This window comes from Pelobates fuscus, chromosome 5, assembly GCF_036172605.1.
Source record: "Pelobates fuscus isolate aPelFus1 chromosome 5, aPelFus1.pri, whole genome shotgun sequence".
Taxonomy (NCBI): Eukaryota; Metazoa; Chordata; class Amphibia; order Anura; family Pelobatidae; genus Pelobates; species Pelobates fuscus.
Window position 1 is genome coordinate 233,259,702 of NC_086321.1, and position 13,762 is coordinate 233,273,463.

Here is a 13,762-nt window from a genome sequence, read left to right on the forward strand (position 1 = left end):
TAGTTTTAAAACATCTGAGGATCTATATTTTGGGAACTCCTGTTCTAGGTAGTGCCTTCCAAAATCATTTGTTTTCTTTGTTTAATTTTAAACGAGCGTGTGTATGAAATACTAGTTTCATATTGCAGCAGCAATAAAAATATGCTTCCATTTATCACAAACTTTGCTCAGATTTGCAGACATCACCCACTCAAGAGTCAACATCATCACTTCAAGACAAGGAAGACAGGACGACCACTTATCTGCTTCACACAACACAGATAAAACACAACTGGTGACAATTTCTCAGCCAATTTGTCAGCTCCCAAAAAAACCTTTGTCAGACTACAGCTAATATCGCTATATCTCCCACATTTTAATCTAATCAGGTTAAAACATCTAGGATTCATTTTGGACAGAAAGCTCTTGCAAAATGGACTGATCAAAACAACAATCAAAGCCATCTTTGATGGTGCAAAGAACACAAAACACAAAAGAAAAGAAGGAAAGGGAACTGACATCAGTAATTACATAAATGGAATTAAATTGTGTCTGAAATACAATAGTTTTGTGAGCATGAAGATTACAATTTCTCCTCACTACAGACAAGCTAGAACAGCATAGCTAGAATCATCTCATGCAAATGTAAATTTGAATAGATAGATAGATAGATAGATACATACATACATATATACAAGTATAGATACAGGACTGAAGCAATTAATGCATATACTGAAAATTACAAATATCCCTGATATATATTTGGTTGCAAAATATGTTAGAGGACATTTTCCATTTAAAGTTGCACTACATTCAAATTATGTGTGTGTCCTACAGCAATGGGGTTGCCTCTATCAAATTAAACATTTGTATTATTTAATTATCCAGTTTATAGAATATATATATATATATATATATATATATATATATATATATATATATATATATATATATATATATATATATATATATTGACCTGCTAATTTTTTTGAGAATACATTAAAAAATATATTTTTGGGTTCTACTTATTAATTGTTCATTAAGCTTTTAGAAACCAATGATCAAATAGCATTTACTGCCTACTGAATGTTTCACTGCTCATAACTATGAAAGATAAGTAACAGGTGATAAATGGACTTGATCGTTGGCCCTTATGCATTCCTATAAATACTTAAGAAACCACTCCCCAGGGGCTAATGTTCCCAAAGATTAACGAAAGCTATAAAGTATCTGTTACTAATGATCTAGTGTATCAAAGGTCGTTTGTTTTGTGATAATGGTTGCGAAGCAGTGGCACTGTGTTCATGAGTGCGCCAGACACAATGTAATGGAGAAATAGTTAATATATTTTATTAGCTTTCATTTGGCTTTTTCCATAAATCAATAAAAGCATCATGTTAAAAATTCCCCATTCGCCATGCACGGATGAGTCTAGTTTTGTTATATTGTATAGACACTTTGATAAATGACAAGGCTTCAAATATCCACCACACAACTATAATTTGTTGAACGAAATATACAGAGAATTACATTGCGCATGGATTTAAGGCTTATACGAGGGTGTAGCTAATTCTAAAATAATTTGCAATCTGTAAGTTTCAAAAAAACGAGGAAACAAAATCCAATATATTTCTTTTGTACCAAACATGTCATTTCTTGACTTGTTTTATTAAGTATAACTCGATTTACAGGTCCTCTTGGAAGATGAAATTTCTTTTTTTTTTTTTTCAAAAGCGCTAAACTGTTCATCATAACAATAGCTACAAACACACACAGTGAGGATGTATTAACAGTTGATTGTGTGAACAGATATTTAATATATCCCATAGCTAAAAGCACAAGTGATGCTGTTCCTTATTATGCATTTTATCTATGAATTAGGATCACCCATGGAGAAGTGACAGACTGCAAACATGAATGGGCAAATAAATAAAGAAAGAGAATGACAATTTATGGTATAGGCAGCAGCTGAAAATGTTTCATATATAAGTAACTGCTTAATGGCCAAATTCCAAAACTGTATCAATTCATATTTCCTGTTTACATTTTTAGAGGGTTTTTTTGTTTGTGAAAAATAGTGACAACATTGTTACTAGATATTGCTAAATTCTACCCTAAATTCTAACCTCCTGAATCCCTTTACCAGTGCCAAAAGTTTATTTATTTTTTTAAAACCCTATTTATTTTATTTTCTCTTCTTAACATCTCTTTACCTTTCTATTCTCCTTTATCCTATTGTTTGGGATACTTTTCCTAATAGATGACAAGTCAATGATGCAAATATTTCTCTCATAGGCCTTGATTTTATGTTTTTTTTTCCTAAGCTTTTCAAATGATTTAATATGTGTAGATACACTTTTTTATTATTAAATATTAAAATATAAAACATTACATATATAAAAATAGAATAGAATATTTAAATATAAAAATATTTTTTTTCAAAATATGAAGCAATTTCAAAAATGTATCCAAAATATTAAATTATGTGAAAAGCTTATCCAATAGAGTTTTCAAACTTATTTCAGTTTGTCGGTTAAAGTACAGATGTTTGATCAGATCTTGACAGGTGTGAATTGGTAAAGAAAGTATAAAATAACCAAATAAAGGCTTTCTTTGACTATGAGCTCAACATATAACATTTATTTTTTAATAAAAGATAAAATGTATTAAAATATTGTTGAATGCAATATTGCAACTGCCCTTCTGTTGAGTTCTGGCAATGTAATATAGGAAGACAATTTGGCTTACCTTCAATTGCTGAGAGCAGAACACGTGAGTGATCATATGCAATGACATTAGCATATCTATTCTTTGGTTTATTAACTTCCAGGTTTGAGTGCTCCCATGTAAACTGCTGTCCTGGGTCAATAGACTGTAAATGAACAAAGGCAGAATAGATAAACACTTGTTTCAAAGATAATGCATCTTTGCATCTATAATTTGGACATCAGCAATAAATGTTTGGCATTGTACCTCAATTTTTGGAATGTCTAGTTTAATAAAAAAACAAAGAACTACCCTGTTTTCCCTAGTCAACTGACACAACTGCACATGGTGTCAGAGTCACCATATTTACCAGCAAATATTACAAAACATTATTAATGCAGTTTTGGCTGACAAAAACAAACAAATGAGCGTAGTTCATAGGTAGAAAACTGATTGTGACATAGCAAAAAAAAAACTTTAATTGGAAGAGAATGTGGCAGAATTTTTAGGTTAATTCACAGTAACGTTCCATGTGGCCATCACAACACATAACAGAAAAAGTGTGTTCAGCAAAGTGACAGCCATAGTCAGTCACCTGGGCATGTATAAATGCACTTATACCCATATTCTGCCTATCGCTATCAGAGTGTTTATGTGTGTGTGTTTATGGATGTGTGCGTGTGTATCTGTGTGTATGTATGTGGAGGTATGAATGTGAAGGTATGCTTTGTACATGGCTGGGAATTCAAAGTTGGAAGCATCTTTCCGTTGAGACAGTTTTATTGTATGTGTGGGTTGTAGACATGTAGCATTCTCTGAATGTCACTTAGCTTTTGTTAATTCTTAATTAGCAGATTTCTAAGGCTCTCACTAGACTACAACCCTCAAGGATCAAGTTGGGCTTTCTAGTTAATTAGGTTAAAAAAAAAGACATGCATCCATCAAGCTCAGTTTTTCTCCCTGCAGGTAATAAGCAGGAAAGTTAAAGGAACACTATAGTCAACAGAAAAATCTGTCCCTGCAGGCATTTTACTGTAAACACTGCTTTTTTTAGAGAAAAAGGCAGTGTTTACATTACTGCCTAGAGACACCTCCAGTGGCTGTGTGTCAGACATCCAATATAGGGGCTTCCTAGGTCAATGCTGCCACTGACATTCAGAGTCTCCATGCTCTTAATATGTGAAAACATTGGATAGGCTGAGATCATCAAGTTTGGTGATCTCAGCCAAGGGAGCAGAGCGAGGGCAAGGCCAGCGCTGGTGGGCCCGCATGGCACAGGACTAAAGGGGAATTTAACACCTTTTTAAGGAGGGAGAGTGTGGGGGCCTGAACCTAAATAGTGTTTTTAACTCTACAGGGTAAGGAATACACATTTGTAATTCTGACAGTGTTCATTTAAGATACAATATAACATTTCTATTTTTTATTCTCCCATGTGTGGGTGTACAAATTAATGCAGCAACATGCAGTATACAGGTTAGTGATTCACCAATATAGCAGCAGTCTACGCGTTCAATACTTAAGCACTTTCACCAGGGTCTATGATAGGCATAGATTGCTGTATGCTGCATGTTACTGCATGATCTCTATACCCACACATTAAAGAATAATGAAGAATAAACATTTTATATTGTATCTCAACTTTGTTGTTTATTATTTGCATTTACAAATGTAAGAATTACAAATTTAGGCATGCTTCAGCACTTATGAGATGGGGCATAACTGCGTTGAAAAGGTTACAAGTTTTATTGTCATCTTGGCATATGTGATACATTTATAAGCTGACTGGGCAACTGAAGGATGGCTGTTTTGCTTATTTATTCAAGTCAGCTTTTATCACACTTGTTTTTGCTGTTGATCCACAATAAACCCCCTCCCCACCCAAAAAAAAATTATATCCTGGTGTGCCTCATTGCCAGGAAGTAAGTATTCCTGCGTGTATGAGTATAAGTGTATGAAACAACTTCTCAGCCAACAGCAATATAACAGCAACGTAAATGACTTAACGATATATATACACTTTGTGGACAAATGTATTGGGACACTTGACCATTAAATCAACAGGGACTTTTATGACATTGCATTCTAAATACATAGACATTAATATATAGTTAGTCCCCTTTGCAGCTGTAACAGCTTCTACTCTTCTGGGAAGGCTTTCCACAAGATTTTGGAGTATTTCTGTGGGAATATACAGTAGATCATGTGTTAGGTCAGGCACTTATGTTGGATGAGAAGGTATGGCTTGCAATCTCTCTTCCAGTTCATCCCAAAGGTGTTCAATCGGTTTGAGGTCAGGGCTCTGTGTGGCCCAGTTAAGTCCTTCTACACCAAACTCATCCAACTATGTCTTTATGGACCTTGCTTTATGCACTGGGGCACCATCATTCTGGAATAGAAAATGGCCTTCCTAAACTGTTTGTATAAAGTTGGAAGCACAGCATTGTACAAAATGTCTTGGTATGCTGAAGCATACAGATTTCCCTTCACTGGAAGTAAGGGGTCAACCCCACCCTGAAAAAACATCCCAATACCATTATCTCTCCTCCAGCACATTTTACATAATGCGGTCAAGTACAAAACATTCTCCTGGCATCCGTCAAACCCAGACTCATCCATTAGACTGACTGCCAACAGAGAAGCGTGATTCGTGATTCCACAGAATATCTGGCCACTGTTTCAGAGTCCAGTGGCAGCGTGCTTTATCCCACATGATCTGACTCTTGGCATTATACTTGGTGATGTGAGGCTTGCACGCAGCTGCTCTGCCATGGAAATCCATTTCATGAAGTTCCCGACGCACAGTTTTTGTGCTGATATTAATGCCAGTGGGAGTTTGGATCTCTTCAGCTATGGAATCAGCAGAGCATTGGCGGCTTTTACACACAATGCACTTTAGTACTCTGTGACCCTGCTCTGTGACTTTCATGCTTCAAGCAGAATTGATGCTGTTTCTAAACGCTTCCACTTATAGTTGACCGTGGAATATCTGGCATGGATGAAATTTCACAAACTGGCATAATGCAAAGATGGCTCTTCAGAATTACCTATTTTTTCCACAAAATTATGTAAATGCAGACTGCATGCCTAGGTGTTTTATTTTATACACCTGTTTGCAAGGGGTCTGATTAAAACTTCCAAATTCAATAATTTAGGGTGTGCCCAAATACCTTTGTCCATATAGTGGATGGATAGATAGATAGATAGATAGATAGATAGATAGATAGATAGATAGATAGATAGATGATAGATAGATACTTGCATTTTATATCACAGTAAGGTTACAATAAAATATAGAAAATTGCTAGTCTGAAAACCTATTCTGTTTATTTATAATATATACGGTTTTTGCATCAGCACAAACTGGATAAAGTAGTAAATAGTGATGTCGCGAACACAAAATATTCTGCGAACCGGCAAACCGGGCGAACCGCCATTGACTTCAATGGGCAGTCGAATTTTAAAACCCACAGGGACTCTTTCTGGCCACAAAAGTGATGGAAAAGTTGTTTCAAGGGGACTAACACCTGGACTATGGCATGCCGGAGGGGGATCCATGGCAAAACTCCCATGGAAAATTACACAGTTGATGCAGAGTCTGGTTTTAATCCATAAAGGGCATAAATCACCTAACATTCCTAAATCACAATGGATATGGATTGACACCTGACATATGACATATTGACACCTTGACATATGGATTGACACCTGTCCTCAGAGACCCTGATACACACTGACACAGAGCAGAATAGGGACTGTTCCCCCTACATAGGGTCACTTGGCAGATATGGTTTTACACCTATCCTAGGGATTGATAGGTGTCAATCCATATCTGCCAAGTGACCCAATATAGGGAGAACAGTCCCTATGCTGCTCTGTGTCAGTGTGTATCAGGGATCCTAAGGATAGGTGTCAATCCATATCTGCCAAGTGACCCTATATAGGGGGAACAGTCCCTATGCTGCTCTGTGTCAGGGTGTATCAGGGATCCTAAGGATAGGTGTCAATCCATATCTGCCAAGTGACCCTATTTAGGGGGAACAGTCCCTATTCTGCTCTGTGTCAGTGTGTATCAGGGATCCTTAGGATAGGTGTCAATCCATATCTGCCAAGTGACCCTATGTAGGGGGAACAGTCCCTATTCTTCTCTGTGTCAGTGTGTATCAGGGATCCTTAGGATAGGTGTCAATCCATATCTGCCAAGTGACCCTATGTAGGAGGAACAGTCCCTATTCTGCTCTGTGTCAGTGTGTATCAGGGATCCTTGGGATAGGTGTCAATCCATATCTGCCAAGTGACCCTATGTAGGGGGGACAGTCCCTATTCTGCTTTGTGTCACTGTCTGAGGGGAGTATCTGCAGTAACACAGAGTGTCTGGAGGGAGTATCTGCAGTAATACAGAGTGTCTGGAGGGAGTATCTGCAGTAACACAGATTGTCTGGGGGGAGTATCTGCAGTAACACAGGGTGTTTGGTTGGAGTATCTGCAGTAACACAGGGTGTCTGGAGGGAGTATCTGCAGTAACACAGAGTGTCTGGAGGGAGTATCTGCAGTAACACAGAGTGTCTGGAGGGAGTATCTGCAGTAACACAGGGTGTCTGAGGGGAGTATCTGCAGTAATGCAGAGTGTCTGGAGGGAGTATCTGCAGTAACACAGAGTGTCTGGAGGGAGTATCTGCAGTAAACCAGGGTGTCTGGAGGGAGTATGTGCATTAACACAGAGTGTCTGGAGGGAGTATCTGCAGTAACACAGAGTGTCTGGAGGGAGTATCTGCAGTAACACAGAGTGTCTGGAGGGAGTATCTGCAGTAACACAGAGTGTCTGGAGGGAGTATCTGCAGTAACACAGGGTGTCTGGAGGGAGTATCTGCAGTAACACAGAGTGTCTGGAGGGAGTATCTGCAGTAACACAGAGCGTCTGGAGGGAGTATCTGCAGTAACACAGAGTGTCGGGAGGGAGTATCTGCAGTAACACAGAGCGTCTGGAGGGAGTATCTGCAGTAACACAGAGTGTCTGCGGGGAGTATCTGCAGTAACACAGGGTGTCTGGAGGGAGTATCTGCTTGTAACATTTATATGCACTGAAAAAAAAAACTAAATAAAAAAAATAATAAATTGAAGAAATAAAATAAAATGGTTGCAGCTTCCGAATGAATCTAAAATGGATGCTGTCCAGTAGGTGGGAGGGTCTGCTAGGGAGGGTGTGCTGCTGATTCGCTGGAATGTGTCTGCTGACTGTGAGGTACAGGGTCAAAATTTACTCAATGATAAAGAATAGGGGGCGGACCGAACATCGCATGTGTTCGACCGCGGTGGCGGACTCGAACATGCTATGTTCGCCAGGAACTATTCGCCAGCGAACCGTTCGGGACATCACTAGTAGTAAAATAATGACAAGTACATGTTAAAGGGACACTATAGTCACCCAGACCACTTCAGCTCAATGAAGTGGTCTGGGTGCCAGGTCCCTAAGGTTTTAACCCTTCAGATGTAAACATAGCAGTTTCAGAGAAACTGCTATGTTTACAAAGCAGGGTTATTCCAATCTCTAGTTGCAAATTCGCATTCCTGCGTGCAGAACGTCCATAGGAAAGCATTGACGGGAGCTGACGTCGGCGGGGGAGGAGAGGTCACCATTGCTGAGGGAGCCCGGCGCTTGATTAAGGTAAGAAGCTGAACGGGTTTTAACCCCTTCAGCGGCAAGGGAGGGGGACCCGGAGGATGGGGGCAACCTTAGGGCACTATAGTGTCAGGTAAACCGCTTTGTTTTACTGACACTATAGTGATTCTTTAATATTCTTTAGTTGCTCCTAACCAAGAACTAAGATTTAAGACTGTAAGCTTGTTTGAGCAGGGCCCTCTTCAACCTATTGTTCCTGTAAATTTTGTAATTGTCTCATTTATTGTTTAATCTCCCCCTTTGATAATAGTGTTACGGAATATGCTGGCGCTATATAAATACCAGTAATAATAATAATAATAATAATAATAATAACATGTCACATGAAATACATTGATGTATCAATATTTTAGGGAAAAATCTAAGTACTATAACAACTACAGTTTACTGTAGTCATCCTTGTTGGGGGCTTAGCTAAGTGTTCACAGTATATCAAAGTTGTCCAGATTTGTATGGATGACAACAACGTGGGCTAATTATCTCTTTGAGAACAGTGAAGGTGGGCTCAAAATTTATTTGAAAAACAAACAAGCAAAAATCAGGGTCTACACCCAAACACTACAATAAGCTATCTATAAAGTGTCACTTTAGAGAAAGGCCAAAATAATCAACTATTTTTGAAACAATTTTTATAATATAACTTCTTTCACTATTTGCTCAAAGGAATGAACATTTTATTTTTGTTCTGTGTCTATACTATTTTTGCATTGCAACTAGTCTTTTTGTTATCTAGATTGTTTAAGTTGAGTTTTGCTGCATATTACCATAGTTATATTGTTTTTGGTACTGATGAAATTTAGGTTTTATGAAAATAATAATAAAAAAGATGTCAAACTATAGATATTTAAACTCACACAGGCAGGGGCACAACACAAAAAATAGATGCCCTGGGAATTAGCAAGACCTCAATGAATATAATGTATAGGTTTTATAGAGAAGAACCAAATGAGATTCATCAAAATAATAATAATGAAAATAAAAAAACAGTTGTAAGAATGTACTGTAACAATTAAAAAAGAAGCAGGGAAATAAAAATGACATACGTTACATTTCTGTTTTGTTTCAGTTGTTTTTTTTGTCAACTTAGCACTTTTATTTGTTGATTTATTTATTTACACACAACTGATTGTATACCCAAGAAACTATATAATAGTCAAATTTCCCTGAAGTAGTATAGCTTAAGGAGAACATTCTGTAAATTGCTCATTTCCAAACTAACCTTGCCAACAATCTAAAGTGTGGTATACATTCAGAATTGTTTCTTCTGTTTCAGGGAGCCTAGGTATTTCTAAGTATAATTACCTGCATGTTTCTAGAACAATAACCATTTTAAAAGAGATAAAAAAAGCTATTTCCTCAGTATGAACTCTATTTCACCAGATGGGTAAAAAATATACCTATGTAAACCCCTTCTGTTTAGTAAGGGTAATACAATTTTAAGAACCCAGATATATCAATCTCAAACTTTTTATTTTGTTTCTTAATAACTTTGAAAGCCATAATAATGGAAATGTTAAATTGATTATAATGGGACACACAAAGTCAGAGAACCGACAAAGAACGTAAGAAACATTAAAAAGATTAAAATGATGGCGATTTTTTGTGAAACAGGGTTTGATAATGCAGGTATCTGATGCTGCCCAATCCTAGCAGCTGTCATTAGTGATATTTGTAGGATTCATGCATCCCATGGCTTGTCGTAAGATGTAAACTATGAAAGCTCCTGTGGTTTTATAGGATCCTCTATAAACCTCAGTGTTTTACTCTCATGCATGTGAAAGAGTACACTGATAAGGCTCTTGGAAGATAAAGCACCAAGATCAGAGGAGGGTGTCCTCAATGAAGATGGCGGCTGTGAGGGTCAGCTTTGGGTAAGTAGACTTACCTTCCACTGCACCACGCAGCCAGTGGATCCTAATCGGAGACCCTAAGAGGAGTCAGTGACCACAGGTAAGTGATCCCTGAATATAATGTCATGACAAAGAAAGCACAGAATCCTCACAGAATTTATACTAACTCTTTCATATCACAAACACTACTTGATAAGAGAAAAAGAGGGTAAGGGACATCTGAACATAGATTGAAGGAATAAGGTTTAAGTGGTATACAATATAAAAATATTATGGGTTATCCCCTTTCGAAGAGACCTATCAGAATGTAGAATACAAATATTTTTTTTCAGTATTATAGTCTGTTAAATGACACATGCTTTAATGCGAGCTCCTGATTTACATTAATGTAAGGGTATTAACAAATGTGCACTTGTAGTGGCCATAATTTCCACAGAGTGAGCCTGTGATACAAAGAAAGTATTGGACAGTGCATACTAAAAAAGTAAGCTAAATCAATTCATATTTAAAAAAAAAAAACAACAAACCAACAATATGCTTAAAGGGACACTATAGGACTTTACCACTTCACCCCAAAAAAGTGATCTGGGTGCCATGTCTTTGTAGTTTTAACCCTGGAAGTAAAAACACAGCTGTTCTGCAGGTACAGCAATGTTTACAATGCAGGGTTAAAATGCCTCTAGTCATGCTGACAGCCGTGACACTAAAGGCACTTCTGCTCAAATAGCCAAGTTTAATGGACACTCCAGACCACTAAAGAACTTTAGCTTTCTGAAAAGCGGTTTGTGTGAAGTGAATGCCCTATTTTTTTCATTTTGGAAAAAATGCAGATTTCAATAGATTTTTTTTTTTTATAACCTGGTAATACCCACCTGGCTTTCAGGCAGACAACATGTCCTGTTACTTCCTGGTTTGGTTAGCTTATTTGCACTGAAATTAAGAGGCAGCAATTTCCCAGAGCATGTGGCATGCAAAGACTTCTTATTAAACTGCATTGGGAAGTTTGTGATTGGACAGTCACAGAAGGTTTGGGTGGGGTAAGAAGGGGAAGGCTTGCAAAGGCAGCAGACAAGATAAACTCCAATAAAAAAAATGCATAATTAAATGCATGCAAGCTTTCATTTGAGGTATATATAATACGTTAAGAAAACACCTTAAGGCTTAAAACCATTACAATTCATTGTGGGGTTTTCAGTGCAAATACTCTTTGGATGCTCTCTCCCTAATTTGTGACTAAAAATCTGGGAGCCTGTTAGCCCAGAATTTTCATCTAAAATTCACAGACCTTTAGATAGTTATCAAAATGGTCAAACTGGTTTACCACCATTTGGGAGTTGGCACCTGAATACATTATGCACCCACATACTGCAGTTCATTGCAGTGGTTATGGCCCCCTTTATGTTTTTAAAACGTGGCAAGACTAGAAAAAAAAAAAAAATTCTAAAAGTCAATACATTGTATGCAGGTAAAATTCCCAATACAAATGCATGCATCTGTGCAAAAAAACGGTTTGCAACAGTTAAAATAAAAATCACATTGTGTTGTTCCTAATACAATAAAAAGCTCCTAATGTGCTAGAAATCACCAATTTAATTTTGCTGTTAGGAAAATACTTGTGGCTATTAGGATAAATGACAGAATGATGCTGGTAGGTTTATATGACATTAGGGATACTAACGTAATTAGCAAATCAGGAGAATGTAATGAATGAATTAAACTTAATGGTAATTGTAGTAATGCATTTTGTTCATCAACGGAGTAATAACGTTATAAAGGAAAACCTTTTTAAAATTATAATAGAAGTAAAAGGGTGCTTGTTTCATAGGAATGAACATAAAAAATATATGATTGCTTTATTCACATACTGTATATCACAGCAATGGATATTCAAAGGCAGAGGCATGAAACTATTTGACGCATATTTACAGTGTAGTTGTATCAAAACTTGCCCAGGAAGTGGTAAAATCAATCACACCATGCATTGATTGCATTAAAAATTGAATAGTAATTTTATCCTTAGTATAGTTTTATATAGATTAATTTTGTCATATGTTAATTAACAGAAAATGGGACATTTTATCACTAATCCCTGGATAGCTCATTACTGCTATTAGAGTTTGCTTCAGGTTGGATTAGATTAATGCAGAGGCACGTTAAAGACTGGGGCTACGTACGTGCTTGTGTATACATGTGCCTCACATTCCATATCTCCAGTTTTGGAGCAAAGAGGGCACTTGCAGGGCTTGTAGAACCACTACAGTATAAAACATAAATATATTTATTTTGCCCTCGTCAGATTAAAGTGTCACATAGTTTTCATGATACCAGGAGTGCCTGATGCACCTTAATATAAGTAATCAAGCTACTCCCTGCTTTTGCTGCTGATGGAAGCTCTCAGCTCTGAGCTGAGCTCTGCAGGGCTTAGCTAAGGAGAAACAATGGAAGCTCTTAAGGAGAGCTTCTAGCTTTCCTGGAGAATGCAGAGAGGAGTGGAGTAGTGACCTACAGACACACGATAAGTAGTCAAAGCATTCTAAAACAGTCTATGACTACTACAGTGCTTATGATGATTGGAGTGTTCATTTAAAAACATGTGAAATAAAAATCTTTAAACTGGCCTGTAATGCAGGGCTGTGGCAGTCTCCTTGTAGAAGTCTCTGTGTTTTCTCTGAGAACATCATACTTGATCTCTCTCAGTCTAATGCTTCTAACAAAGTAGCATTGTGGACATAAGCACATGCATGGCAATTGACATATAGTGCTTCACTGTGAGAAGCAATGAACGAGTTCAGAGTAAATATGCTGGCTGGTGACGCTAAATGTGAAGATCTTAAAAATTAGAGGTCTTAACAGGAAGTGCCTCTAGTGGCAGTTGTTTCTAGGCCAAATGTAAAGATTGCTGTTTCTTGGAAAAGGCAATGTTTTACAATGTCCGAGAAAATGGACAGCATATGTGCACAAAATCCACTTAATTAAAAGGTTAGAGTAACCCTTTTTAACCCCTTAAGGACACATGACATGTGTGACATGTCATGATTCCCTTTTATTCCAGAAGTTTGGTCCTTAATGGGGTTAAACATTTTAATCTAAAGTTAAACATATGCCCTGTTGGGCATTATGAATAGCTCTCCTATGTTTAAAAGCTGAAAAAAGAGTTGAAACCTACGTGTAATTCAGCATTGGGCGAAGTTCCTGACGCTGATCTCCATTCTCCCTTTGATGTCAGCAGTGACCCTGCCTAGTCCAATCATAGGCTTCTTATAGAGAAATCTGAGATTGTATTGTTTCACTGAATTAGAGCACTTGTGTCTGCGCTGAGCCATCAATGAAAAGGCAAGGTTTAAAGGGGAGGGCAATGAAAAAAAATAATTGGAAAACGTAATGCTTGGAGGCGGGAGTGGGGAAGAATAACTGAAGGTATGGAAGGTACAGTCACGTTTCCCTTTGCAGGCACTGCCTGCAAGGGTAGGAGCATGTCTGTCCATATGCACAAAAAAGACACTAGGCAGCCTGGAACAGAATTCTGGACTGCATAAGTAATGAGAAA

General features: G+C 37.4%; 1 protein-coding gene across 16 annotated transcripts in view; it reads right to left on the bottom strand.

Annotated features, from left to right (window-relative positions):
- PTPRD (protein tyrosine phosphatase receptor type D) overlaps window positions 1–13,762 on the bottom strand; it is a 1,559,142-nt gene that overhangs the window by 58,598 nt on the left and 1,486,782 nt on the right. For all 16 annotated transcript variants that reach the window (XM_063455118.1, XM_063455128.1, XM_063455127.1 and 13 more), the window contains one exon: window positions 2,728–2,851. In XM_063455118.1, coding sequence (XP_063311188.1) covers window positions 2,728–2,851 — 124 coding nt within the window. The remainder of the gene's footprint in view (window positions 1–2,727; window positions 2,852–13,762) is intronic.